Raw genomic sequence first — 26689 nt, forward strand, 5'->3', positions numbered from 1 at the left:
CGATGTAATACCCTTGTCATCCACCTCTCTCGACCTTTGTGTCTCTGGCTGTCCGGGTGGAGGCGCTCAAATACCCGGAAAAGTAATTACCGGCCGGAAAGAGACCGGATTTCCGGCGGCTCTGGAGATTTCGTCGGACGCGACGCGTTTGTTTTTGCGTTTCTGGCCATGGGTGGCGCAGGACCGAGACGGACCAGCCACCTCACTAACATTTCTGCTCCGTCGCGCTGCTCCCCCATTTACCCATCATCTCAGTCCTCGCCAAGATGTCTGCTCCTGTCTCTTCCATGATGATCCAAGGTATATCCTTGCCGCACTCGCAAGAGACAGGCGCCTGCTGATTTACAGCCCCACCCCACCTCCAGCCCCCTCCCCCTCCCCTAGCCCAACCCGAACCTACCATGTCGGACATGATGCTCCTCGTCAACGATCTCCGACGCCTCGTCCTCGACATGCACTATCAAACGCATCAACAGCTCGAAGCTGCGCGGCACGAGAGAGGCGCGCTCCATTCCGCGATCAACGAATTGCATCGCGAGAACGCCTCCTTGAAAGGACGAGTCGCGCATGTGGATAACCGGCTTCGGGTGGTGTCGGAGTTTCTAGGCTCAGCACAAGCGGACCGCGAGATAATCAGAAGCGAGATGAAGGAGGGGTTGGAGGAGCTGGGACAGCAAGGGCGGGATTTGAAGGCGTCGGTCGTCAAGATGCAAGGGCCGTCATCCAAGTTGGCGGAGATACGGAGGGATGTGACCAAGATCCAGGGTAGTGTGGGGCAGATAACTACTATTGTGAGTCTGGTGTCGAGGTTTGGATAACCGGCTTCGGGTGGTGTCGGAGTTTCTAGGCTCAGCACAAGCGGACCGCGAGATAATCAGAAGCGAGATGAAGGGGGGGTTGGAGGAGCTGGGACAGCAAGGGCGGGATTTGAAGGCGTCGGTCGTCAAGATGCAAGGGCCGTCATCCAAGTTGGCGGAGATACGGAGGGATGTGACCAAGATCCAGGGTAGTGTGGGGCAGATAACTACTATTGTGAGTCTGGTGTCGAGGTTTGGATAACCGGCTTCGGGTGGTGTCGGAGTTTCTAGGCTCAGCACAAGCGGACCGCGAGATAATCAGAAGCGAGATGAAGGAGGGGTTGGAGGGGCTGGCGCAGCAAGGGCAAAGACCTAAAGGCGTCGGTCGTCAAGATGCAGGGACCCTCATCCAAGTTGGCGGAGATACGGAGGGATGTGACCAAGGTTCAGAGCAGCGTAGGGCAGATGACTACTGTTGTGAGTCTTGTGTCGAGGTTTGGCGCATGTCCGTAAGCTGAGATGCAAGGTACGCAAGACCGCCAATACAGTGGATCAGATCCTCGTCAAGGCCGGGAAAGAGGAGGTTGATTCTGATGAGCGCGAAGCCACGCACAAATCATACTTGCTCGCAGGGATGCTTCTAGGCAGTAATAGCTATTAGCACAATAAGCAGTGCATAGAGTTCTGTCGAAAGCAAGTCATGGGCACCGAGCACTGGACCAAATTCACGAGCAGATTGCTGAAGAAAGGTCAAGCTTTCACGCATGCTAATCCAACGTGGCCCATGGGTGGACGGCTGTCATCGATATCCTCACGGATGTGGCGAGCTACCTTTCAAACGAATGCATTTTTGGCAAACGACACCGTCCGCGCTTCCCTACATCCCAAAGAAACGCCTCTACTGCAATCTCCCGCCCTACACTACCTCCCCAACACTCTACTCGCTGAAGTCGGCAACGTGGGCGCTGATGAGCTTCTTCATCTCCTCCTCGATATCCTTTGTCAACACACCGCCGCCGAGCTTCTCGAGGAAGGCCGAGTTCTGGTTCTTCAATTGCTCAGTGCTGACCGGTCAGCTGCAACCCCTTACTTATGCGTAAAGAAACAACTTACAAAGACCTCTCCCACGCGCCAATCTTGTCGACGGGCACCTTGTCGAGCATACCGTTGACACCGGCGTAGATGAGGGGAGCCATGACCTCGGTAGGCATGGGGTTGTACTGGGGCTGCTTGAGCAGCTCCGTGAGACGCGAACCACGGTTGAGGAGGTACCGGGTGGACGCGTCAAGGTCGGAACCGAACTGGGCGAACGCGGCGACTTCACGGTACTGAGCGAGGTAGAGCTTGAGGGATCCGGCGACCGACTTCATGAGTTTTGTCTGGGCGGCGGAACCGACACGGGACACCGAGAGACCGACGTTGATTGCCGGTCGGATACCCTTGAAGAAGAGCTCGGCCTCGAGGAAGATCTGTCCGTCTGAAGGGTAAGCTAAAGTACAGAGATGTACAGCAAGTAACGTACCGGTGATGGAAATGACGTTGGTAGGAATGTAGGCGGACACATCACCACCCTGGGTCTCAATGATGGGGAGGGCGGTGAGGGATCCGGCACCGTACTTCTCGTTCATCTTGGCGGCACGCTCAAGAAGACGCGAGTGCAAGTAGAAGACCTGCCATCAGCTTTTGCCTTATCTCAACTGAGAACCAACTCACATCTCCCGGGTAAGCCTCACGTCCTGGGGGACGACGGAGCAGGAGCGACATCTGACGGTAGGCGACGGCCTGCTTGGACAGATCGTCGTAGATGATGAGGGCGTGCTTGCCGTTGTCACGGAACCACTCGCCCATGGCGCATCCCGAGAAGGGGGCGAGGTACTGAAGGGGAGCGGCCTCCGAGGCGGTAGCGGCGACAATGATGGTGTACTTCATGGCGTCGTTCTCCTCGAGGGTCTTGACGAGCTGAGCGACGGTAGAACGCTTCTGGCCAACGGCGACGTAGACACAGTAAAGCTTCTTGCTCTCGTCGGCGCCGTCGTTCCACTTCTTCTGGTTAAGAATGGCGTCGATGGCGACGGCGGATTTGCCGGTTTGACGATCACCGATGATAAGCTCACGCTGACCACGGCCGATCTGAGCGTCAGCCAATGACCAATGCTGACATTCAAGGTGAACCTAGGTGAACCTACAGGGACCAAGGCGTCAACCGACTTGAGACCAGTCTGCATGGGCTCGTGGACGGACCGACGGGGGAGAATACCGGGAGCCTTAAGCTGAGCCTGGGTACGGCCGACCGAGTCGATGGGTCCCTTGCCGTCAATGGGGTTTCCGAGGGCGTCAACGACACGGCCCAAAAGACCGGGTCCGACGGGCACGTCGACAATCTGGCCGGTACGCTTGACAGTGTCGCCTTCCTTGATAAGACGATCGTTACCGAAGATGGTGACACCGACGTTGTCGGCCTCGAGGTTCAAGCACATTCCCTGGACACCCGAAGAGAATTCCACCATTTCCTCGGCCTGGACGTTCCGGAGACCGTAGACACGGGCGATACCGTCACCAATGGCTGGAGTGTCAGCTCGGCCTCAGAAGAAGTATTAGGCGAAGGAGCTCACTCAAGACTCGGCCAGTCTCCTGGACATCACCGCCCACGTTCGAGCCGGAGATCCGGGACTCGAGGATGGAGGAGACCTCGGAAGCGGCTGCGGCGTCAGCTCCTGGTCAATATACGCTTCGCCCAGTAGAGACTTACCAGGCTTGGCAGTAGCGTAGGCCCGAGCAGCAACGGGGGCGAACCGGGAGCGGGTCTAGGTGAATTAGCAATTGCTCCTCTAATTGCGGGTTGCGAGTTTTCGCGGCTCCTGCTCCCCTTCCCGTCCATCTATCTCGCCACATATCTCCACCCTCTGACCCATCTGAGTTGGCCATCCCTCCATCGTATCCCCTCAACAACAGATCTCCCAACCCCTACACCTATACCCCAATTCCCCAAACCCGATCCATCCCGACCCTTCTTCTCCCTTGGCTGCCATCTCCAAAACTTACCGCCTGGCCAGCGGCCGCGCGCGATGCCACGCGGATGGATCGAATGGCGGAGTGCATCCTGACTATGCTTTTATAATGAGTGGTGGGGTAGAAGAGAAGAGGGGGGTTGGGAGGGGAGGTGTATAGTATCTTTTCGTCGGAACCCTGCGGTTGGCTGGCTGGGCTCTGCGGGCGGGGGAGGTCGGGTCAGGGACGGAGTGAGTCGGCGTTTTAGAAATAAAGCCGGCTTAGGTGGAGGGTTGTGGCACTTACGGGAGCTATTTTTCCAGCTTCACCAGGTCCAACCTCCACCACCACCTCAAGGTAGACCATAACACCTGCCGCGCACACATCTAGCACGACGCTAGACCCAGCTCCCTCTTACACGATCATATAGTCCTTGCTAGCCATCACATCTCCCCCTCCACAATGTCCGGCCGAGCAGGACTCCCAAAAGGTGAGCTAGCTGCTCTCTCATCGTCTGGTCTGTCGGGAGATCCAGCTTACACATCCAGTCCTCTCCTCTTCGCTGAGATATCTCCAAACCTCCGCACCTCTGCCGCCAGCAAGCAGCAGCTCCTTCCCCCACCCTGCCTCCCCCTCATCCGTATCCTCATCCAGCTCGACCTCCGCCTCCGCCGCATCCTCGGCCTCTTCATCCCGCCTCCCTCCCCTCCTCCCCCCATCTACTCCCACACCCTCCTCCACCACCTCCGCACTCTCCCTCATCGCCTCCCAATCCACCCCCTCGACCGGCCGCTACCTCGTCGCTCGCCTCCATTCACGGACATACCTCCTCCATCCCCGAGACATCCTCACCGTTCCCACCCTCAAACCGCTCTCACCGCCCGGAACCGTCCTCGCTTTGACACGTATCCTCGAAGTGGGCTCTCGCGACTATGCGATCCGCTCGCCCGCCGCGGGGGGCCATGAGCGCCGAAGGGAATTGAGGGATCCAGAGAGGAAGTTAGGGAGTTGGAAGGACGATACGGTTCCGGCCCATGTGGCTCGGTGTGGATTGACGGTGCTGGAGCATACCAAGAGCCCGTTGGAGTTGATTGTCAAGAAGAAGAGGAGGCAGGGGTACAAAAAGACGATTCAGCACAAGCAGGGGTGGACGCGGTTGAGAGTAGGGGATATAGAGCTGGGGAGTGGGGAGGGGTCAGCATGAACGGGTATATGATGTCACACTGCATCTTGCGTACAATATAACATCGGCCTCGCGCCTATCTGACTAGCAGCCACTTGCAATTGACCAAAATGTCCCACTCATACCCCTTCTCACTTGTCTTACTTTGTGACCTGCTTCTTCGCCGCGCCGACCACCGTGCTATTCACCTTCGTTGCGAACCTCAGACTACACAGCGTCTCCCCGAGATGTGCCGATAGGGGTGAGAGGTTGCACATCATGAGCGTCTTGCTTGATCCTACCTGATCAGCTTATCCCTCGTTTCGCGCTCGCGCAAGAGCCGGAGCAAGCTTACCGCTCAAGCCGCTCTGCAACAGCCTCGTCAACGTCGAATTCCTATATGGCACATGCCCACCCGCCTGTCCCTGCCCCAGCGCCCCAATCACATCTGCAAGCGCAGAGAGCGACTTGTTGATATTGATAGTCTCCTTCATACGGTCCTTGTTCGAATCGGCGCCAGACGAGGCGAGGCGTTCCGATCCGGCCAAATCGACTGATCCGTCAGCAAGGGCTTGGAAGGGCAGCATATCAAGCAGATAACTGACCGAGATTGAGCATCGCCTCGCAACTCTCGTCCGTCAACGGGTTGACACCCCGCACTTTCAGCGTAAAGACCGAATGAGAACGGGAGGAGCGCTCATTCATCAGCGTCGCAGCGACCGCTCGGCGGGATTTTGCGCGGTCGAGCAGAGTATGGACTTGTCGGGGATTGCTGAGGGGGACTAAGACGTCAGCTTCAGCTAATGCTGCGGGACATGATCCTGGCCCATGAGATAACTTACTGCTAACTGCGTCGGTCACACTCATCTTGCCTTCTTTATCATGCTTGATCTCGTGCTTCTTGGTGTCGAATTGACCACTACCGAGCAAATCATTGATCTGCGCGGTCAGCTTTGGCGGCGCACATCGAGCTCCTACAACTGACCACCTCATTGTACACCTCCAAGAACTGCCCCTCCATCTGATACTTCCATCCACGGTCCTTGAGGTGCGCAGACGCCGTGAAGATCATATCGATCGCTCGAGGGATCATACCCGCCGTTTCGTCAGACTTCCGCGTCAGTCTACCGACCTATCTAGACAGGAAAGCCCAAAGCGGAACTGATTACTCACATCGCCTCCTTCCATGGTCCAAGACTTCCCTGACCCAGTCTGGCCATACGCAAAAATACAAACCTGCCGAATCAGCTGTCTATCTCCCGCCATCGGGCAGGAAACACCAGCTCACATTGTACCCGTCCAACACGCTCTGCGCCAACATCGATATTTCCTCAAACACATCCTTCTGCCCCGCACTCGGATCGAACACCTTGTCAAACAAGAACGAATGCACCTGCTCCCTCTCCTTCCCCATGGCCGTCTCGGACCGGCTCTTGAACGTAATCTCCGACTGGCCCGTCTCTGCTTCTTTACGCTCATCGCCATACTTGATCTCTGCGACTCCATCTGGCGATTCCGCCTCGTGCGCTATTTGATCAGCTTCTCGGCTCTCATGCCCGTTTGCGCTAGGACTCACCCAGCGCAGGCCGAACCCTCGCAAAAACCCGGATATTCCCCTTGAGCTCCTGCACCTGATTATGCAGTTTCCGACGTATCGTCTCTGCCGTGCGCAGCTGCTCTTCAATCTCCGCTATCCGCTTATCCCGGTCCTCCTCCGCGTCCTGGATCTTCTTGAGCGCTCGATCCTCCGCGTCCCGCGCCTTTTGCCGCCCAACCTCCAACTCGGCCTTCATGCTCGACACGCTAAGCGTCGCGCGCTGTATTTCGGCCTGGAGGATGGATAATTGGGACTGAGAAGCGGTCAGTTGAGCGGAGAGTGTCATATGTTGGGTGGATTGCTCAGCCATGGATTGCTTCTTTGTCAGCTTGATAACTGGTTGTATCATCTCCTCCAAAACTGACCTTGAGATCCCGCACAGTCTGTCTCTCCCTCGAAATCTCATCCCTACTCTCCCTCAGCTCCTCCTCCAGCCCCCGCTTCTCGCGATCTTTGCGCTGAACTTGCTTCTCCAGCTCCTCCACTTCCCTCGCGTGGCTGGATCTGAGGAGTGCTAATTCTTCGCTCGCTGCGGAGAGGTGTTGTCGGGCTTCTCTGTCCGCGTTCTGCTTCAATGCGATCAGGTTTTGAGATTCGATTTGCGACATCTGGATGTTGGAGACTGATTGTCAGCTCTGACCACAGAGAGGGCGAATTAGCTCCCCCCTCGCAACTTCCCGCTCGATGAGCTCCTGCAATCCGTCCACATTATGGCTCTATGGATCAGCTCGTTCCCCCTTAGCAGTCTGAGAGCTCAGGACCCACCTTCGCTTGTGACCCGCTGCCCATCCCCACACCGCCGAAGCCCGGACTGACACCCCTCCCTGGTCCCGCACTCTTCCCCAGTCGACTCCCTGGTATCGGCCGCACCGCACTCGTGCTCGCCGAAGCACTAGCACTCGCACTAGCAGGCGGCCGCTTCGTTGCGCCGATCCCGGCCGGTCTCGCTCGCGTCGAGATGGTCGACGAAGACCCAGCACTGGACGTACTAGCCAGACTGGCCGACCTCGTCGAAGTGCCCGACAGTCTTCCGACGGGTGCAGCGACAGGACGGCCAGCCGAGCTTCCAGTGGATGACACGGGTTTCCTAGCGGTGGGTACGAATCCTGATGACGCTTTCCGGGCGGTACTGGTGCTTTGTACCAAGGAATTTGGTCCGTTCGAGCCGGAAGCGACGCGTTTCGCCGGCTGGATAGGTGAGGAGGGCGCCTTGCGCTTTGCTACGCCGAGTCCGAGGCCGAGGCCGGAGAGGGTTGGGATACCGGATTTGAGGGCGGGTGAGGTTCCGGTTGGTCGTGGTATGCGCGAGATAGGCGCCTGCGAGTCAGCTCATAGCCCACGTACGATTCAGGACCACCTACGACGTTCTCCTGGTCTTCCGACATGGTGTCTGATGATGTCTGATTGGTATAGGTTGAAGCGCGAAGTGCACACGGTCTTGTTTACGCTCAGAATCAAAGGAGCTTGAAGTCAGTCGCCAGCACGCAAGCCTATCCAGATGGCTTGTCGCGCCTAGCCCGGAGTTTTGGTACCGCGCGCTGATTTTCTGATAAGGCTCCGGTGATCGCCGCTTCTCGTTATCAGCCAGCGGCATGCACGAGAGCGAGTCAAGCGAGGAAGAAGAGATACCAACGTCTATCATACTTGTCGCTCCTTACAGCTCATACCCATACACCTACCCACCATGTTCCGCCGACTCCCCTCCGTCGCGCGCGCTTCTCTTCCTCGCCCGGCTGTCCGCCCAATCACCCAGGCCCGGACCCTCTCCTCATCGTCCGCCCCGAACGTCGTCCTCAACCTGGATGCTCGCAAGACCGCACAGGAGATCCGCTCGAGGGGCATCACCTCCTCGGCGCTCAGCGGCGGGCGTGAAGGAGGCATGGACCGTGATACAATCATCCGTCTCCTATACTCTTTGGGCTCGAGGCACGAGGTTGAGCGGTACTTGCGCATCTTCTCCCAGAGCAGCCGGTCGACAGGCAAGGAGGGTGTTCTTCCGGAAGCCAAGTTTGCCGTTCTGAAGTGAGCTATTTTGTACTGATCGCGGTACCTAAGCTGATGTCGTAGGATTGGAGGCGCTATCCTCACCAACGAGCTGGACGACCTCGCGCTCTCCCTCTCATTCCTCAACAGGCTCGGTCTCTACCCCATCGTCCTGCACGGTGGTGGACCTCAACTGTAAGCTCCAGGCCATAACTCTGCTGATATCAGTAACGAGCTCCTCGAGGCTGAAGGTATCGTTCCCGACTACGAGGACGGTATCCGAATCACCGACGCCAAGACGCTCAACATTGCCCGCCGGGTCTTCCTGCAGGAGAACCTCAAGCTCACCGCCGCGCTCGAACGCCTCGGTACGCGCGCCCGCCCCATCCCAACCGGCGTCTTTACGGCCGAGTACCTCGACAAGGCCAAGTATGGGCTTGTTGGGAAGATCACCAAGGTCGACAAGGCGCCTATCGAGGCGGCTATCCGGGCGGGATGTCTGCCTATCTTGACCAGTCTGGCGGAGAATGCGGAGGGGCAGATCTTGAATGTGAACGCGGATGTCGCTGCTGGAGAGCTTGCGAAAGTCCTCGAGGTGAGCTAGCATCTTCGCTTTCAGCCTCACGAAGAGTTGAGCTGATCGTTTAGCCCATGAAGATCGTCTACCTGAACGAGAAGGGCGGTCTCTTCCACGGTGTGACCGGGAAGAAGATCTCGACCATCAACCTGGACGAGGAGTACGAGGGGCTCATGAAGGAGTCATGGGTCAAGTACGGCACCAAGCTCAAGCTCCGGGAGATCAAGGACCTCCTCGACACCCTCCCCCGCACTTCCTCCGTCGCCATCATCTCCACCGACATGCTCCAAAAGGAGCTCTTCACCGACGAGGGCGCCGGTACCCTCATCCGTCGCGGCCACAAGCTGTACAAGCAGTCGTCTATCGATGCTGTCGGATCCAGCCAGCTCCGTCAAGTCTTCACCGAGCGGGACTCGGAGGTGGCTTCCGGCCGCAAATCCGTCGCTGAGATCTTCTCGGACATGAAGGGCTCGGCGCACACCATTTACGGCGACGAACCTTTCGACGTCGTCGCGGTCGTCTCCCACCCCGAGGGCCAGACTCCGGTCATGACCAAATTCCTCCCTAGCCGGAACGGTATCCTCAACAAGATTGTCGACAACGTCTTTGACGCCATCAAGAAGGACCACCGCCGGCTCTTCTGGACTGCCAAGGCGGATGATGAGAACCGGGCGTGGCATTTTGAGAAGGCGGACGGAAGCTTTACGCGAGCTGGGCGTAGCTTGTTCTGGTATGGTGTGCCGGACGTTAAGGAGGTCGAGACGATCGTCAAGGGGTTCGAGGAGTCTGGGCGCATTGAGCGCGTCTTCCTGCCCGTCGGTCCTTCCGTCCCTCCCCACCGCGCCGGTGCGCGTGCATACTCCACCTCGGCTCGGTCTCCCCTCCCCTCTTCCCGCCGCGGGTACGCCACTGCTGCTCCTACCCCTCGGAAACGCGTCGCCCTCATCGGCGCTCGCGGCTACACGGGCCAGAACCTCATCTCCCTCATCGACAACCACCCCAACCTCGACCTCACCCACGTCTCGTCCCGTGAACTCGCCGGCCTTCCGCTGAAGGAGTACAAAAAGTCGTCGGTGTCGTACTCGAACCTCTCGCTGGATGACGTCAAGAAGATGGAGGAGAATGGCGAGGTGGATGCGTGGGTCATGGCGCTCCCTAATGGCGTGTGCAAGCCGTTTGTCGATGCGATCGACTCGGCAAAGGGGAATGGGGTGATTGTGGATCTGAGTGCAGACTACAGGTTCGAGCAAGGATGGACATACGGTCTTCCCGGTGAGCTGAGAGCATAGTGTGGAGGGGAGGGGCCGGGTTTGATGGAGGGAGGGGGTAAAGAAAGTAGAAAGGAGGCTAAATATGCATTAGAATTGTACGACCGATCCCTCACCCAATCGTCTAAACGCGTCTCCAACCCAGGATGCTACGCGACCAACAACCAGCTCCTCTTGGCTCCGCTTATGCCCTACCTTGACCCGGTCCAGGCTCCGACCGTCTTTGGTGTCTCTGGATACTCTGGCGCGGGCACCAAGTCTGGCCAAAAAGACGCTGAAGGCCGATCCGTCACCCTCCCCAAAGTCGTACGTATCCTCCTTCCCGATCTGACATATTTTCAAGTTGACACGCAGACCGCCGAAGACCTCGGAGGCGGTGTTCGTCCCTACGCACTCACTGACCACATCCACGAGCGCGAATCGTCCACCCACCTCCGCTCCCTCCTCTCCGCCTCCAACCCCGACTGGACCCTCTCCTTTATCCCCACAGTCGCCCCCTGGTTCTCCGGCATCATCTCGGTCCTGAACGCCCCGCTGTCCAAGGTCATGCGCGCGAGCGAGGTGCACGAGCTCTACGAGACCAAATACGCCGGCGAGCGGCTGATCACTGTCGGCAAGAAGGTGCCTGAGATTCAGGACGGGGAGGGGCGGCACGGCTGGCGTATGGGCGGCGTGCAGGTGCACTCGGGAGGAAAGAGGGTGGTGGTTGTTGGTGTGCTGGACAATCTGTTGAAGGGGGCGGCGACGCAGTGCATGCAGGTGAGTCCTAGGATGGGGTTTGATAGGGTCTGGGATGGTGCTGACTGGCAGAACTTAAACTTGGCGCTCGGTTTCGATGAGCTGGATGGTATCCCTAAGGACCGTATCTGATTGATAGAGAAGAGCATGTTCTAGCAGGGCAATTAGTGTTGAATTGGACATCTCATCAGATGAACATTGTCATTGAAAGCCATGTTGGAGCTGATTCTACCCTGACGCGCTCAAACTTGACTTTCGGCTGCATGACAGATACTGCACAATGATGTTCTGAGTGCTGGTACACTTCGGGGGCTTCACGAGCGACCTGGCCTCACACCGACCATTTCGTCTCCTCGTCCTCCCCGCTGAACCCCTACTCGCAATACGAGGACGCAGAGCCCTTCTCGCAGACGTATCGCTTGAGCTTCGGCTCGGCCGCCACCTTCGGCCCGTAAAAGGTCACAGCAAGGACGTCGAGCGCGGCCTCCTTGATGATCCCGGGAACGACGACGAAGGGGTTTGGGATACTGCAGCTTAGTCAGCATCGCTCTCAGGGTGGACATCGAGGACTGGAACATACGTGCTATCCGAGAGGTAGGTGCAATGGGTTTTTGCGTCGAACTTGCTCTGGTCAAAGGAACCATTCTGGAGCATTTCAAGGGTAGCGTAGAACGCTGGCGCAGCGACCGTCATTCTAACATGGGATCAGCTCGATCTCGAGACGAGAATGAGGCAAGGACTTACCCAAAGTGATCAGTCGCGTAAGCGGGTGTGCACAGGTCCTGCACCCGGACGTTGTTTGCGCCATTGAGCTCGCTGGTCGGGTTGATGACCTCGGGCTGGATGATATCGTCGTAGATAGTGTACAGGCTGAGCGTATTGACGAGCGCACTTCCGCCCTCGCCTGCATTCATCGCGTCCAGGTATTTGGAACCGATGGATTGCTGGATGACGCTCGGCGCGCATCCGCCCTGCGCGAGATTTTGGGTCGTGCATAGTAAAGGTCCCTCAGCAGTTCCTGAAATATCAGCCACACTCCTAGCTAGCTTCCGGTGGGAGGACTCGGAACGTACCGTGGAAGTCGCCAGCAAGGGATGCGAACCCGCTGATCTTATTCCGGATGCTAGGGAAGAACCGCAGCGCCCACTGGATGTTGATATTGCCCTGCGAGTGGCCTATCACGAATACCTTGCCAGTCTTGGACTTCTTGGCGAGCTCGAGGACGTTGTAAGCGATATACTCGGCGGTCGTTTGGGCGTCTTCGAGCGAGCGGGAAGGGGAGTTGAACCAGGCGATGTCGTATCCAGGCCTAGTGGTCAGCTGTGCGTATACCGGAGATGTATGAGTGAAACTTACCCTTTGTTCGGCAGGATGCTGAGGTATGGACCAGGACCCCAGGTCTCGGAGCCTTGACTACCGGTACCGTGTACGAGGAAGACGACACCGCCGGCTTTACTGCCGACTGGGCCAAGAGGGTACTCGACTCGGCTGGCCAGCTCGCTGCAGCTCAAGCTGTATGGGGCATCGAAGCCGTCTCCGCTGCAGACAGCCTCCTGGCGAGACTCGAGCGGAGTAACGGGCTAGAACGTCAGCATGTGACCCCAGAGACCCGACGGGGAGGACTTACAGCAGCGAGTACCGATGAGGCAAGGGCGAGTACAGCAAAGAGCAGCTGCATGCTAAGCGGCATGGGTCGTACTGGGAGATTATGATGAGGGTGTTTAGTAGTGGGCAGGTGAGGACGCTGTGGGATAAATCGCACAGACAGCTGGATCGGCTGGGGGATGTTGAGACAGGAGCAGGCAGGATCTTCAAGCTGTCGAACGCCTATATGATCTCGAACTTTGGGTATTTGTAGTCACTCGCGTCCCAGCTGCAGCTTGGCGTGTCCTTGATCCGCGAGCAATGCCGATGCTGATCACTGTACTCACGTGAGCGGAGGAGGATCCGGATCTCGTGCTAGAAGCCCGGTCAGACAAGTACCGGTCTCGATCAGCCGAGTGATTTACCTCCGGTCCCCGTCGCGCAGGCATGACGGAAGGTCCACTTCATTACGTTCTTTGACGTCGATCAGCATCGATCACGCAAGTATAGTTGCTCCGCTTTATATGTTGAAGTACTCTGAGGTCCTCATATACCGTGTGATTAGACTGATCGCAGCCCGGGGATGCGGAGCTGAAAGGGGTCGATGCAGTGATGACCACTCGTTGCTGACATGAGGAGTTCATGTTACGTACTTGTTACGTACCCTTGTCGATTGTAACGCTGAACACCGCATTCCTTGCAAAGTTTTCGGCTTCAGTCAATTAAGAGATCACCCAGTGATCTTCACCGAGCTTCACCAGGCTTCACCCTGGTCGACAAAGTTACAACACCATATGTCCAACTGACGCGATGCTGCATAATACGTACTCGATGCGACTACTGTCTCAATTTGGAGATAATGTCTTCCACATCATCCCCATACTCAGCCAGGAACAGCCGATCGAACTCCGCGGTGAAGTCCTGTATCGTGCTCATTCGACTCCGAACACTGATCAGAATGAGTCGACTCCCTCCGCCTTTCGTCAGCCTCCATGGTCTGTGCCTAGGTGGGCAGATCCCTCTCGATATCACATGACTGAACGATTAGCGTGATGTCGCGGATCTGGCGACAGCTTGACGCACCCTGAAACAGCTTGCACAACTTGTCTCACCATCTTCAATCGACCTTCAACGCTACTGCCGATATCACCTCCCGGTACCTTACGATTGTGTTTAGGTTGTTTGATTGCTTGACCAGCGAGAAGGTTTGATGCGAACCTGCCAGATCAGTGACCAGTCGGGGCACCACAGTCAGACTCACCCGTTTTTGGCTAGCACGTAGTGACAGTAGAGGATGCGAGTAGCCTTGCAATTCTTGGTGAGCCCCGATTGGTCGGGGATAGTGGGCAGCGGGAGCTGTCGATATCTGCGCAGGTCGGACAGGGCGATCCGGTAGATTCTCTGCTGTCTGGCCACTGCAGCTGGGTCCAGTTGACTCCGCGCGCCCTCTGCCGCTGGCGCATGCATTGGCGGCCCAGCGGAGAGGCTGGCGTTGTCGGGAGCCCTGCTCTCCTCGTCGTCCGAGCCGAGCTCGTCCGAAGTCACGGAGACTGAATTCCCGCGCAGAGACACGAAGTGGCTTCCGACGCCTCGATCCTCGTCCCCGCTATCGTCGCTGGTGTCCTCCTCGCTGGTGTCCTGGATGGCTTCCAGGTCGCTGCTGTCCGACACCACGATTGGCTGTTTCGACGATTGTCCCCCGTTTGAGTTTCCGGGCATATCCCGGCTTGACGCTCTCCTTAGCGATGGACGAGCCACGTAGGTTTCCGCTTTGACCCCGCCCAGCACAGAGCGCTTCCTTTTGGCCGCTGGCGGCCCGTCCGACGGCTCTCGGCTCCGCTTGCGCCTGCTGTCTTCGGTGAACGATAGATCCAGCACCGACTTCACGTCGTCGGCCGAGGCCAGGATAGGTGCTTCACTGGCCTCTCGATCGGTCTCGTACCCGCTGGAGTCCGGGTCGATGTTCAGAGTCTCCATCTTCCGCTTGTTGATGGCGAAAGAGGGAGGATGCTTGGCTTCTGGCGCATCGTGCCTGTGTGGCGATGAGGATTGTGGAGGAAGTTCAGGGATATTACTCGAAGAGGTAGTAAGAAGGCGTCGATAGGCGAAGAACCAAGGGACGTTGGCTCTTAACAGCTCTAGAAAGATCAGCTTCCCGCTCTCCAGACTGCTACCTTCCCCGATCCCGGCAGTACTGCTGATATAAACCTACTGCGAGTTGTGCTGGACACGATATCTTTCCATGCTGTCCACCCTGGAAGGATCTTGTGCTCTTTCTCCGCCTTCCCGTACGCCTTGCGCAGACTGATCAATTAGCTTCGCTTACTATGCTCACATGGCCGCCGCTGTCTCCTGGCATAATGAAGAAGACTTACTAGTCCAAGCGTGACTGAACAGGATCATGAAAGCTTTTCCACCCGGGCCCTGCTCTCCAGACTCCATCCACCTTCTCCAAACTCCCAGGCATCACCTTTACCTGCTCTTTCAACCACACTTCCTCCCTCGCGGACCGACCGAACAACTTGATGCAGACGTCCCTCGATGCCGTGAATTTGGGCAGCTGAGCGGTACCTTGCGGGAATAAGGCTTGGAGGAGAAGCTTGTCGGCAGCGATGATGTCGAGCATATCTTGAGTGCTCTCGTTCGACCACCTGAGTATCAGCTTAGCAGTTCCGAGGCTGGGAGCAAGGTGATTGGCAATGTGAAGGGGACTGAAGGGTACCTTATCACAACCAATCTTTTGGGTGGCCTGACCTATCAGCGTCTGCTCATTGTGCCAGGTGGACCACAGAAAGGCTCTGTACTCACATGGTGCCGAATACTCTGCCAACGGTCAAGTATAGGTGATAGATGAAGGTAGATGGAAGTGCAGGAAGTTGAAATCAAGGTTTGAGGTCAACTGGACGTGCCTGACTGGGTGGCAAAGTGGCGTTTCAGAATCACTGCCGCCCAAACGGGCATGTTTCAGATTAGCCCCGCTATCAGAGACTGTCAAGCCCGCTCCCCCTTGCTGAATTGCTGCCAGATTCAGCTGGTAGGCCTAGTCATGACCTGGCTATGGCTAAGAGCCGAATGGAACAGCGTTTGGAGGTAGACGAGCGAGAAACCGCCCCACGCTGATCCAAGCATCCAAGCTCGATATTATATGTGGCGCCTCATATCCGCGGAACCCCTTCCCGACACCAATATCGTCGCCAAGGCAGAGTATATAGCCATGGTATGTAGCACAAGACTACCTGGAGTATATGTAGTGGAGTCGCCCACCTTCCCCAGACCACCACCGCCAGATATAAGGCCATCACCGCCCGCCTCAAGCACCCAGATCCGGCGGTTTCACCTATTATGGCCGCGCAAACGCCTCTGCCAGGTGGTCGAGATACTGGAAAATCCCAGCGCGACGAACCATACTTGGACCGTCCTGGCGGAGAGAGGTTTTACTATCGGGGAAGAGGTGTACCTCCCATCTAAGCGGTCGGTTTTGGGGGTGGCGGGGTACGGTTCCAGACATAGACGGTGATGCCAGGTCTGACCTGTCGACTTTTTGCCTGGCAGATCAGCAGATACCCCGACGAGACAGCTTAGACATGCACTGACCCGCCAGTCATGCTGATGAGCTCGTCAAGAACATGTATCACGTGCTCCGATGGGATCGTGGTGGCGTTGAAGGATACCCGGTCGAGAGTGTGGGTGGATCTCCCGCTAAAAGGCTCAGCTGATTCTCCATGGACAGCCATCGTATCAGTTGGTGATAAAGAGTGTACGTACCGTAAGTAGACCAGCTGAGCCAAGCCCTCCATGTATACTTCCGCCCTACCCAGCTTCATAATCTCCTCCTTCTCGAACGCGATGCGACAAGCTCGGTACCGGTCCCGCCAGATACCAGGAAGATCCGAGCTTGTAAACGACGCGCTTGTGGCTAGTCGTATAGTGGCCAAGTATCTGTCCTGAGCAATAGCGTAAAGTTCGCAGGACAGCGCGGTCGACCTTGAGAAGTCGGGTTTGGCCGGGAGATGATACCGGCTTGATACGTGGTTCTGGACGGGATTGGGTCGGCGATCTTCGGCCTGATAGCGGAGAGGAGTTGTAAGAGGAGCGGGAGATGGTGCTGGCTGGGGTATGCTTCGGATGGTGTTACGAGCATAGGCACCCAGGATCTTCAGCTCTTTCGGAACGCACGGCGCCGAACGGACACCGGCGACGCCGCTCGGCGGTCTCGGTGCCACGAGGTGGGCTTGGTGATCATGTATAGGTGCCGAGCGAGGCAAGACTGATGAAGGAGGTGAGAAGGAGTGCGAGGCGGATAATGGGCGCGGCAGGAGCGGCTCGGCCAGATCGACTGCAGCGGACGACGTCGTCTGGCTGGCCATGTCGGTCTTGCCAGTCCGGATGGTGGGCTTTCCGGGTGGACCGAACAGGCGAATAATCATGGAGAGGCAAGCTGAAGCATCTGAAACGGTCTATCAGCTAGGTCCCCCGTGATCACAGGAGATGAGTGCGTACCTGACAGAAGAAGAAGAGCTGGAAACGTAGCTTCAAAATGTCCTTCCAGCCAAGCCGCGGACAACCTGGACAGTCAGCTCGACCCATTGCTCCTAAAGACCTGTAAAACTCACGCTTGCAGCCTCTCTTCGAAGTCATACTCGGCAGTGCTCGGCCATTTCAAAGTGGCTTTCCACGCCATGACGCCCTTCTTGGTCAGAATCTCGACCGTCCATCCAATCTTCTTCGCCTCTTCCAGCCAAACTTCTCCTGGCTCTCGACTGATGACCGCGATATACAGGTCTCGCAAGACCTTCCACCTCGGTCTTGCTGGATCGGCGAGTAGTGGAGGGTCGATTGACGAGCTGGGAAGGGGAAGGAGTGCAGACCTGGCCTCTGGATGACTGCACAGGGTCTGGAGGAGGATAACGGTGTACCGAGCTTTGGTCCATTCGATGCTATCCGTCAGCGAGTTTCAGACAAGTCCCTCAAGATACTCACGTCTTTAGGCCGAAAGCTGCAGTATGACCTGAGTTGGGGCGGCGCGTAAGAACTTTCGAGCTTGTCTGCTCGGCGGTGATGTGCAGATCTGCAGACCTAGGTACGGTATCGCAGCCGGTTGGCGGAGCAGTCGCCGTGGTAAAGAGGGCGGGCGAATGAGAGATCGCGGTAATGATAGACGATGTCGATAGCGAGGATTGTCCCGCCGACGTCTCCGAGGTCGAGAGTGCCTGCGAAACGGTGGTCTCTTGGTGGGGATGGGCGTCACCTGTCTCGACTTTGGTCGGTCGATCGAGCTCGTGAGATGTGGCTGAACGAGGTGCATCGGTAGCATGTGGAGCGGCTGCGGCTGATGCGATCCGGGTGAGTGCTCTACCGGCTGAGCTAGGGGCAGAGCTGGTCTCGACCGTCTGAAAGTGGACGTCGATCGGAGGAGTGAGCGACCGCGAGAGTTCGGCCGGCGCGTCGAGAGGGCTGCCAAGCTGTGATTTGGACGGTATCAAGGTCGAGGAACCCGCTGTACGCGATGTACGCCGCACCTTGAAGCAGGCCTCGAGATGAGGTGGCATCGCGTCCAAGACCTCAAAGTCCGGCTCTTCTTCTTTCTCCGCCTCGACGGGCCGCTTACGTCGAAGCCTGAGGATGATTGGCGCATGGGGGGGGTCTGAGGGGACAGAAGTGCTGGGTGCGGAGGTAGTAGTAACCTTGGCGGGAGATTTTGGGGGACGGCCACCGAGGGCGAGAGCGACATCCTCGTGGAGATCCTCGTCGAGTCGCCTCTGGCTTCGCTCGGAAAGCTTGTACATATTCCGGATAATGAAGAAGAAGGGGAAAGTGACTTTGGCCTCATCTATACAATCAGCTCCGCTCAGGTCTCACCAGACGACGAAGGACACGTACCATGTAGGGTCTTATCCTCTCGCTCCACTTCCTCCCAATCCTTCCATTCCTCTTTTAAGCCTCGTGCTGTCCACGTCTTGTACTTTGCCCTCAATCTGTATATTGATCAGTCCCTTGTACTACCATCACAATGCACGGGATGACGTCTAGGATGAGGCCAAACTCACAATTGCAGCTGATTAGCAACCGGACAGGCGGGTTTCCACTGATCTGTGCGCTCCCAACCCAGCAGCCCACCCGGCCTGATGCATCCCTTCTGCGCCATGTCCTCGATCCATTCCGGATCGTGCAACAGGAACAGCTGGATCGATATGGCGAAAATCGCATCTCCCGTTCGATGATAAGGGCTCTGGGAGAAGAAGAGGGTACGGTAGGCGGGGTTGGTGTTGATGATCCGTAAGAGAGCTCTGACTTTCTCCTTCGTCCATCTAAGTACATCAGCATGGTGCTCTTGGGATATAGGGTGATGTGTCGGGGCCTTTGACCCACGTAATACTGGTGCTCGCTTGGCGCTTGATCGGACCGCTGGCGCTCTTTGGTATCTGTTGCTCTTAGCTCAGGAGGGATATCATGGGAGGTCGGACTCACTGAGCGAGACGGCGGCATCCTGGTCGGCTATGCTGTGGGAGTTGAGCAATGACAAGGAGCATCAGTGAGAGTGAGAATCCGCTAAGCAGCCGAGCGCTTGCGACTAGCTATGCCCGAGCACACACACACACACTCGGGCGGGGAAGCTGAACCTAATAATCTGCCCCGATCTGCGGGATCTTCAACAGTTTTCATAACCATGTGGGTACCTGGGCTCGAGAGGATACCACCGAGCTGCAGAAGAGACTGTCAGGTTGTATATCAGAAAGTAGATGGCCAAAGATCAATATTGGATGCTGGTAAAAAGGGTCAAGGCGCAGACGCGCTGACCGCTGAGGCAGCGGAATGTGGAGTTTCGCCAATCCAGTTGCGGAGGGTTTCGACGTACTAGTGAGTGCACCGCAAAGCGCACTACCGATGACCTTGCCTAGCCCTTGTCACAGGGAGAAAGAAGTCATACATAATATAGCTCGCTCAGCTTGGCTAGAAGATAGACAGACTGACACTGGACCCTCCACACCTCCTTCCGCTTCATCTAGGCGCGGCATTCACCAAATAAACTCTCGCGCAGCGTATACCAGATACTCCAGCAGCCCTACATCGTGTACACGAGTAGTCCCCGCCAGTACCTGTGTCTCGAGAGGGTAGTGCTCATCGCCGAATAGGTGGATACGGAATCGGTGATCTCGCGGAGGGTGTTGGAGCGGCCTGCGGGGATCGACCCAGTCGTCGATCTCGATGGGCGGCAATCTTTGCCTGATGATATCAGCATGGAGCTTCTCTGTCCTAGCTCAGGGATGTACGTACCCGCCCGTGATGAGTAGGGTATCGCACAGCAGATTGACAATGTATTGACTTGGGAGGAGCTCGGTATCGAAAGCGACCTTGTGGTAGGTGCGATAAACCTTCAATTCTCGCCTAGGATGTCAGCTGATCGTTACAATGTGGCAACCAGGTCGACTCCCAGTGACAACCTCGGGTCACTGGAAACAACTCACCTCAGCTTGACTAATTCCATAAGACCGCGCATGTACAGCTCCGCACCGCCGAAAGCCAGCAGCTCTTTCTGATCGTACGCCTTCTCGAAGCCTTTCTGCCATCTATGTGGTAGATCCTCAACCAGCAGATACGGGTTGCTGGCGAGCTCCATCATCTCGAGGCACTCATGGCGCAGAAGGGGTGGCCGAGCCTGAGGAGTGTCGCGTGGCGGTGAAGCCCGACGTATAGTTCGAGGCGGGGGAGGAGGAGATTCTCGAGTTGGGGGTCGAGGTGGAAGAGGGAAACGCTTCTTCCGAGTGAGGGTCCTAGGCCGGAAGATGGGATTGTCATCATCGCCCGGGACGTCGATTGGCCGGGGAACGTCGACCGACGCTGCAGGAGCGGTCTGCTCCGATCCAGTAGCGGTACCGGGGAGGTCGTCGAACTCCTTGAAGCTGGACGGCGGTGGCCTCCGCCAGGTATCCGACCGCCACTTGATCGAGACTGGGGTTGCAAAAGGGGCGTCTGTTGGGAGGGCTTGTACCGGCTGAGCATCCTGGAGGATCGGAGCGGGAGGTATCATGCCAGTCCCGATGAGGGGCGAGGGTGCGGACGGGGAGCTTGCGCTGCTGGAGAAAGCGAGGGAAGGGGAGGGAGGGGGGTTGCTCGGATGAGACGCTCGGCGAGAAGGCCCGAACAACCCTGCGAGCATGTCCGACCATGACGGTCCTTCTGCTCGTCAGCTTGCTTCTGGTCGATCACAGACGTACCTTCCTTCGAGCCGCTCACATGCCCGTCGTTCAACTCCAGCTCTCCGCTATGCCACAAGTCCTCCAGTCTGTAGATCAGGTCGTCTTCCGAGGTGCATGATGGTACGGACGTACTCTTTAAGCCGCTCGACAAAGCCGTACTCTGCCTCCTTTGGCCACAGCACCGTTGCCTTCCAGCCTGAGCTCGCATCCTTCTTTGGCCCTGCCCATTTCCAGGTCCTCGCCAGATTCAGCCATGCTTGCCCTGGCTCGGCTGCCATGATGTCAACGTAGAGGTTGCGCAGGAGTTTCCACTCATCCTTCGACGTGACCCCCTCTACAGGGGGACGACGATCCGGAAGTAGGATTGCACGAGTGCGGGGATGGATGTGGAGTGAAGCAACAAGAGCGGAGATGTAACGGGGCTCTGTCCAGTCGATGCTGGAACGTCAGCTATATCAGTTGACAAGGTGTCCGAGGCTTACACTTTAAGGGACGGAGCATGCGCGTCGAGCGTACAAGATACGTCCGGTACGCTTGCACCGATTGCCGGCACTTCGTCGTGCTCTGAAGATTGGGGAGTGGGAGCGGGGTGGCGTGGAACGCCGACATCTCCTGGGCGAGGGCGCCGAGCAGGAATCTCGACCGTCAAGCTGGCCCGCTGCCGCGTCTGATGAGAGGCGGTGTAGCTGGTATTTGAGATGGGAGGCGGGATGTGCTCGACACCTTGTACAGAGGGAGGGGCCGTGTGGCTAGAAGGGGAGGTGGGGTGGGGGGTTGGTGGCGGCGTGCGGACCTGCGGCATGAATGGCATGGTCTTTCGCTTCTTGTCCCGGTGGATATCCGCTGAGAAGCCGGGATTGTGAGTCCCTTTTCCAAGCGGATTGGGCCGCGGCGACGAGAAGACGGGTAGATCGGCGAGAGGCGTATATGGGGATTCCGGTGATGCAGGGCACTCATTAGACTGGCCAGAGGCGAGCACCGGACGGCCTGCAATAGGCCGCTGCTCCGATGTTTGGCTTGTTGTGGAGTTCAGCAGCGCGCGGGCCTTTGCGGGGATGTTTCCGCTATCGTGTTGCGAAGAGGTGTCGATGCGCCGCTTCTGCGAGCGGCTTCTTGCGGAGGCAGGCTCGGACGACGCTGCCTCCCCGACCGTAGCGCCTCCAGCTGAGCGGGTAGATACCGCAGATGACCTCGATTTGGCGAGTGATCGAGAGCTGTGATTGCCTTGGGAGGACGTGGATGAGATCACTTCTTCTGACAATCGGATAAGTCGAGAGATGGTGAAGTAGTATGGGATGGCAGCTTTCAATTTCCCTGTACAACTATCAGCTCAGTCTCAAATCAAGATCCAACCAGAATAGCGACGGCTCGGACATACTGCAAAGCTTCTCGTCGTGCCTTTCCACCTGAGCCCACTCGATCCAGCGTTCGTTCATTCCCTCCTGCTGACTATAGTGTAGATGTTTTGCCTTCAACCTGACGCGTCAGCACGTCGTGCTCTCTGATATAGATAACCGAAGCGAACACGCACCGTTTGATACGGCCGATGGGTGGCGCGCCACTGCTGTACTTGCAGGCCCTCCACCTTGATGTGGGCCTCCACTTCCCCCGCCGGTCCCGCTTGATCAAACCTCGAAGCTCCATGTCCTCTATCCAGCTAAGGTCCTCCTTCTCGAAGAGCTCTATGCAGAGACGGAGCACCGTCTCATCGCGCTCGGGCCCTCGCAATGTATCCTGGCGGGTGGATGGGAAGGCGAGTTGCAGATAGTCGAGATTATCCTTCAAAAGGGACAGCAATGTCTGATCCTTATCCTCCGTCCAGCTGGACTTGATCAGCTAGAATTCTAGTCATGCTGCCGGATCAACTCACCTGATGATGGCTTGGGCGACAGGGACATCAGCGGTCTGTGGGGAGCGTCAGCGACAAGCCATTGCTTGAAGGGGCAGTGTTGGGCCACTCACAGCTAGAGACTTCATACTGCCCGTGTGCTGGGTAGCAGCTCGTGTGAAGAGATTTGATAAGAGAATCAGTAGATCGGAAAGCCAGAACTGGACGTCGCTTTGGAAATCAGAGCACGGTAGGTCGAAAGGACCCCCTCGTTCCTGGTCACAGCTTTGGCGTCATTGTCCGTCTCGTGTTTCAGCCACAACCGTTGAGCGTTGTCTGCGGTCGTCTCGTCTCTCTCTCCCTCGCGCGCGAGTCTTCAGCATGGGATACATCCGTGAACTGAGCGAGGGTGAGAGGGGTAAGCGGCAAGCGAAATAGGACTCAAGCACGGCCAGCAAACGGCCAGAAGGTTGACTCATCTGGCGGCACTTCGTTTGCTTCCGAGATCTCAGATGAGGAATGAGGCGCAAAGCCCTGGGTAGATCCTGCTCGATTTGGGACAGCAGCTTGATAGTTCAGCCAAAGGTGTGGGGCACGCCCTGTCTGACCATCAGGGACCCAAGAAGAGGACACTAAGTGCTGATGCGCAAGAAGCGGACTGCGAAGGCAGCGCCGTATGGTCTCATCCAACCGAGTCTACTCCACGTGTCCCTATATCGATATCTACCTAGTCCAGTCAAGTCGGCGCTGCTGCGAAGACTGTCATCTACCCTACGAAGTCCCGCGAAGCATACTGGAGGTACTCCATCAAGCCTACATCGTGCAGATGCGTCGTACCATAAGACACCTGAGCCTGAACGGATAACTCTCGATCTCCGAAGAGGTGGATACGGAAGCGGTGGTCTCGAGGATTAAGGGACGATCTGTAGTCGATGTAATTCTCGAGGTGGTCTCGGCTCAGACGTTTCCTGGTATGATCAGCACAGACCCTCCAGGGTAGTACAGACGGACGGATGAAGCTCACCCGCCAGTCTCGATGATCACGTCTGCCAGCAGACCCACGATGTCCCGATCGGGGATCTGGCCGGTGTCGAACGCGGCTTTGTGGTAGGTGCGATGAAAGGCGCTACAATATCAGCTGAAAAGACATCAAAGACACACGCCATCAAGCTTAAGATGTGCTCACTTACGCAGTTCTGATACATCCCCTCAGACCATGCATGAAGATCTCCGCACGTCCCAGCTCCATGATCTCGTCCTCTTCCCGTCGATCCCGCGCGCTCTCAAACGCCCTCCGCCACCTCGATGGCAAGTCCCCTAGGACCAGATATGGACTTGTGGCGAGCTTCATCATATCGAGGTACTCGCCCCGCCGAATTCTAGGCCGAGCGATACCGTCTGATGACGGACGGCGAGGAGGCGATCGGGGAGGTGGAGGGGGAGAAAGGGGTGGGACGGGTAGAGCATAACCCATATCTAGTGGTGTGAGATCAGAGAGGATCTGGCCTTGATTGATCGTTCCTGGCGGGATGGACGAGACTGGCCGAGTCACCGGAGTGGTGAGTTGGGGCGCGGACCAAGGACCGGCAGCACTATGATTGGCAGCAGCAGAGCTAGGAAGATGGTGTGTCGTCGCCTCATACCGGGACTGGTGCATGGTGTACCTGGTGTGGTCGAGATTGCTGGACGATGGCTTGGTCGCGGTCCTACGGCAGATGAATTCAGCCGGCGTGGAACTTGCGCTGCTGGTCACAGCCATCATAGGCAGGCCGATAGGGGATGGGACCAAGGCTCGCTGGGATGGCCCAAACAAGCCAGTGAGCATAGTGGTCCACGAAGGATCTGTAGCATCAGCTGAAGCCATCCCGATCTACGAATCGTCCTTGTGGAGACGCACCTTCGCCAGATCCAGCACTACCGCCAATTTCTAGGTCCAGCTCTCCTCTAGGCCATAGATCGGCCAATCTGTTCCAATCCGCGGGTATTTTGCCGGGGTAAGAAGAAAACACGTACTCGTTCAACCTTTTCTCAAACCCATAATCGACCTCCTTGGGCCACTTGACCGTCGCCCTCCAGCCCGTATGGGTCCCGCTCTTCTCTCCCGCCCATTTCCACCGCTCCGCCCGCTTTAAGAATACGTGCCCCGGCTCCGCCGCCCAGATATCGACGCAGAGGTTGCGCACAAGCTTCCAGCTTTCTTTGCCGCCCCAGTTCTGCGGAGAGGTGTGAAGTGCCGGAAGGACCGCTGATCGCGTGTGCGCATCGCTGTGCAGCGCTCTGAGGATGATGGTGGTGTACAGTGGATTTGACCAGTCGATACTGAGGTGTTAGCGGGTGTACTCGTTGATCTTGACGGACGCGGGAGACTTACGCTGGTATGTGATGCGCCGTCTCGCCAATTGTGAGGGTACCCTGCGCTTGACGCACGGTAGTCGCGCCGAGCGAAGCGACATGGGGCCTGGGAGTGGTCAACGAGGAGAGTTCGGCCCGAGTCTGATCGGAAAGAGAGAACTTGCTCCTCCGTTGCCTGGTCCAGGTGACGTCGGAGCCCTTGTCGTCGCGGTGTAGCTCTGATCGATCCGAGTCAGAGGGCTCGAGGTCCGACAGAGGTGTGAGAGGAAATCCCGGAGAACCGGTAGACCCGCTCGACTTCGCCGAAAGAAGGCTGGGTGTGTTCACAGAATCGGGCTGGATGGCAGCATTTGGGATCTGATTGAACTTTGGTAGTATGCGGGGCTTCTTGGGAAGGATATCGCTGGCTGGAGCGGAGGTTCCCGCATCGAAGAAATCGTCCGCCCGCTTGCGTCCGCGCCGCGCGAGACCAACGCTAGGCGGCGACGCTGGGTTTCCGGTACTATCCGACGATGTCGCAGCTAATGAGGGTGAGGCGTGGATACGGGTCGCCGATAAGCCGGCCGCATGGGTAAATGAAGGCGGAGGATGAGCGTGGACGGGGGCAGGTGGTCTGAGCGCCAAGTCCGCCCGGGACATCTGGTACAGGCGTTTCACGTCGAAGAAGTGGGGAAACTTGGCCTGCATATCGTCTGTGGCGATCAGCTCCCCTTCAGCCGCCCTGCATCACGAGGAGACTGATACATACCATGAAGAGCTTTATCGTTCCACCTCACATCGGCCCAGCTGTTCCAGCTCTCCTTGACTCCCTTCTCTTCGATGTACCGCCAATACTTTACTCGGATACTGCTCTATCAGCTTTCACGCGTCTCCTGCGAGGTGCTTCTGACTTACCTCTTGAGACATCGGCTTGGCGGCGCTGTGCTGCTGTATTTGCTTGACTCCCACAAAGGCGTCGGCTCCCATTGAGAGTTCCCGTCTCTCTCGATCAGGCCTCGCACCTCCATGTCCTCGAACCACTCGGCGTCAGACCCCTCGAGGGAGTCGACGCAGAGCGCGAGGACAGCGGCGTGGCGCTCGGCACCTCGAAGTTCCGTGACTCCATTCGGCGGGAAGAATGCATTCCGGTACGTCGGGTTGTCTTTGACCAGGCCGAGTAGAGTGTGAACTTTATCATCCGTTCATCTGCGCCAGTGTCAGCGTCACCCCTATGTGGCCTGCTGGGATCATTAGGACAATCTCACTTTATGATGACTTGCGTCGAGGGGACTTGAGCGGCCTGTACGGTCAGTGTCATCCTCAAACCTGAGCCAAAGTGCCGCGAAGGCCAGAACATCACTTACCTCGAGTCCACTCATGCTGTCTCTGCCGCGATCGGTTTTACTGTCAATGGTTAATATAAGATCACTCACTGCCTGAGAGCGAAACTAAACATTGTTGGTACGGCTCAATTCCAAAGGACCCCCTCGTTCCTGCAACTTCCTGGTCAGTAACCTTGTTTCTGCAAATTTGTAAGAGGTCTTCGCACAATCTGGATGGGGAAGAGCGCGTAAAGTGTCGATCACCCTCATCGCATCATAGTAGCTCTTCATCTGGGCACGTGCGCGTTGTCAGGTA

General features: G+C 57.3%; 7 protein-coding genes across 7 annotated transcripts; 3 read left to right on the plus strand and 4 right to left on the minus strand.

The window, feature by feature from the left end:
• Positions 1-266: 266 nt before the first annotated feature.
• MKK02DRAFT_45456 (uncharacterized protein) lies at positions 267-1458 on the plus strand (the record flags this gene model as incomplete). The annotated part of the gene is made up of 5 exons (XM_053093429.1): positions 267-300; positions 349-791; positions 892-1032; positions 1161-1274; positions 1324-1458. The coding sequence occupies 5 exons, from the start codon at positions 267-269 to the stop codon at positions 1456-1458; spliced, it is 867 nt and encodes a 288-aa protein (XP_052946528.1).
• Positions 1459-1734: 276 nt separating this feature from the next.
• MKK02DRAFT_45457 (F1 ATPase alpha) lies at positions 1735-3896 on the minus strand (the record flags this gene model as incomplete). Its single annotated transcript, XM_053093430.1, has 8 exons — positions 1735-1861; positions 1911-2274; positions 2320-2467; positions 2511-2927; positions 2984-3360; positions 3410-3496; positions 3547-3601; positions 3840-3896. The coding sequence occupies 8 exons, from the start codon at positions 3894-3896 to the stop codon at positions 1735-1737; spliced, it is 1632 nt and encodes a 543-aa protein (XP_052946529.1).
• A 351-nt stretch (positions 3897-4247) lies between these two features.
• MKK02DRAFT_45458 (uncharacterized protein) lies at positions 4248-4989 on the plus strand (the record flags this gene model as incomplete). Its single annotated transcript, XM_053093431.1, has 2 exons — positions 4248-4275; positions 4334-4989. The coding sequence occupies 2 exons, from the start codon at positions 4248-4250 to the stop codon at positions 4987-4989; spliced, it is 684 nt and encodes a 227-aa protein (XP_052946530.1).
• A 119-nt stretch (positions 4990-5108) lies between these two features.
• On the minus strand, positions 5109-7929 carry MKK02DRAFT_45459 (P-loop containing nucleoside triphosphate hydrolase protein; the record flags this gene model as incomplete). The annotated part of the gene is made up of 12 exons (XM_053093432.1): positions 5109-5245; positions 5303-5500; positions 5553-5729; positions 5790-5886; positions 5933-6058; positions 6121-6183; positions 6236-6474; positions 6524-6860; positions 6910-7152; positions 7219-7260; positions 7310-7861; positions 7906-7929. 12 exons carry the CDS (start codon positions 7927-7929, stop codon positions 5109-5111), a joined length of 2235 nt encoding a protein of 744 aa, XP_052946531.1.
• A 299-nt stretch (positions 7930-8228) lies between these two features.
• MKK02DRAFT_37260 (uncharacterized protein) lies at positions 8229-11242 on the plus strand (the record flags this gene model as incomplete). The annotated part of the gene is made up of 7 exons (XM_053089608.1): positions 8229-8566; positions 8612-8722; positions 8756-9122; positions 9176-10376; positions 10467-10678; positions 10727-11131; positions 11183-11242. The coding sequence occupies 7 exons, from the start codon at positions 8229-8231 to the stop codon at positions 11240-11242; spliced, it is 2694 nt and encodes an 897-aa protein (XP_052946532.1).
• A 241-nt stretch (positions 11243-11483) lies between these two features.
• On the minus strand, positions 11484-12788 carry MKK02DRAFT_45461 (uncharacterized protein; the record flags this gene model as incomplete). Its single annotated transcript, XM_053093433.1, has 6 exons — positions 11484-11637; positions 11691-11804; positions 11855-12128; positions 12184-12419; positions 12467-12690; positions 12738-12788. The coding sequence occupies 6 exons, from the start codon at positions 12786-12788 to the stop codon at positions 11484-11486; spliced, it is 1053 nt and encodes a 350-aa protein (XP_052946533.1).
• A 743-nt stretch (positions 12789-13531) lies between these two features.
• MKK02DRAFT_33878 (uncharacterized protein) lies at positions 13532-26507 on the minus strand (the record flags this gene model as incomplete). The annotated part of the gene is made up of 40 exons (XM_053088806.1): positions 13532-13730; positions 13778-13912; positions 13956-14832; positions 14907-14998; positions 15070-15345; positions 15417-15443; positions 15503-15517; positions 15959-16112; positions 16133-16239; positions 16289-16393; positions 16460-17141; positions 17195-17259; positions 17308-17631; positions 17675-18524; positions 18575-18669; positions 18742-19116; positions 19163-19269; positions 19292-19408; positions 19741-19918; positions 19970-20080; positions 20161-20872; positions 20911-20978; positions 21025-21330; positions 21375-22214; positions 22309-22368; positions 22424-22728; positions 22855-22870; positions 22948-23056; positions 23170-23378; positions 23515-23688; positions 23745-23846; positions 23911-24562; positions 24618-25039; positions 25092-25764; positions 25821-25918; positions 25967-26240; positions 26279-26292; positions 26317-26351; positions 26416-26455; positions 26485-26507. 40 exons carry the CDS (start codon positions 26505-26507, stop codon positions 13532-13534), a joined length of 10023 nt encoding a protein of 3340 aa, XP_052946534.1.
• Between the last annotated feature and the right edge of the window lie 182 nt (positions 26508-26689).

This window comes from Dioszegia hungarica (assembly GCF_025882075.1).
Source record: "Dioszegia hungarica strain PDD-24b-2 chromosome Unknown MKK02contig_8, whole genome shotgun sequence".
Classification (NCBI taxonomy): domain Eukaryota; kingdom Fungi; phylum Basidiomycota; class Tremellomycetes; order Tremellales; family Bulleribasidiaceae; genus Dioszegia; species Dioszegia hungarica.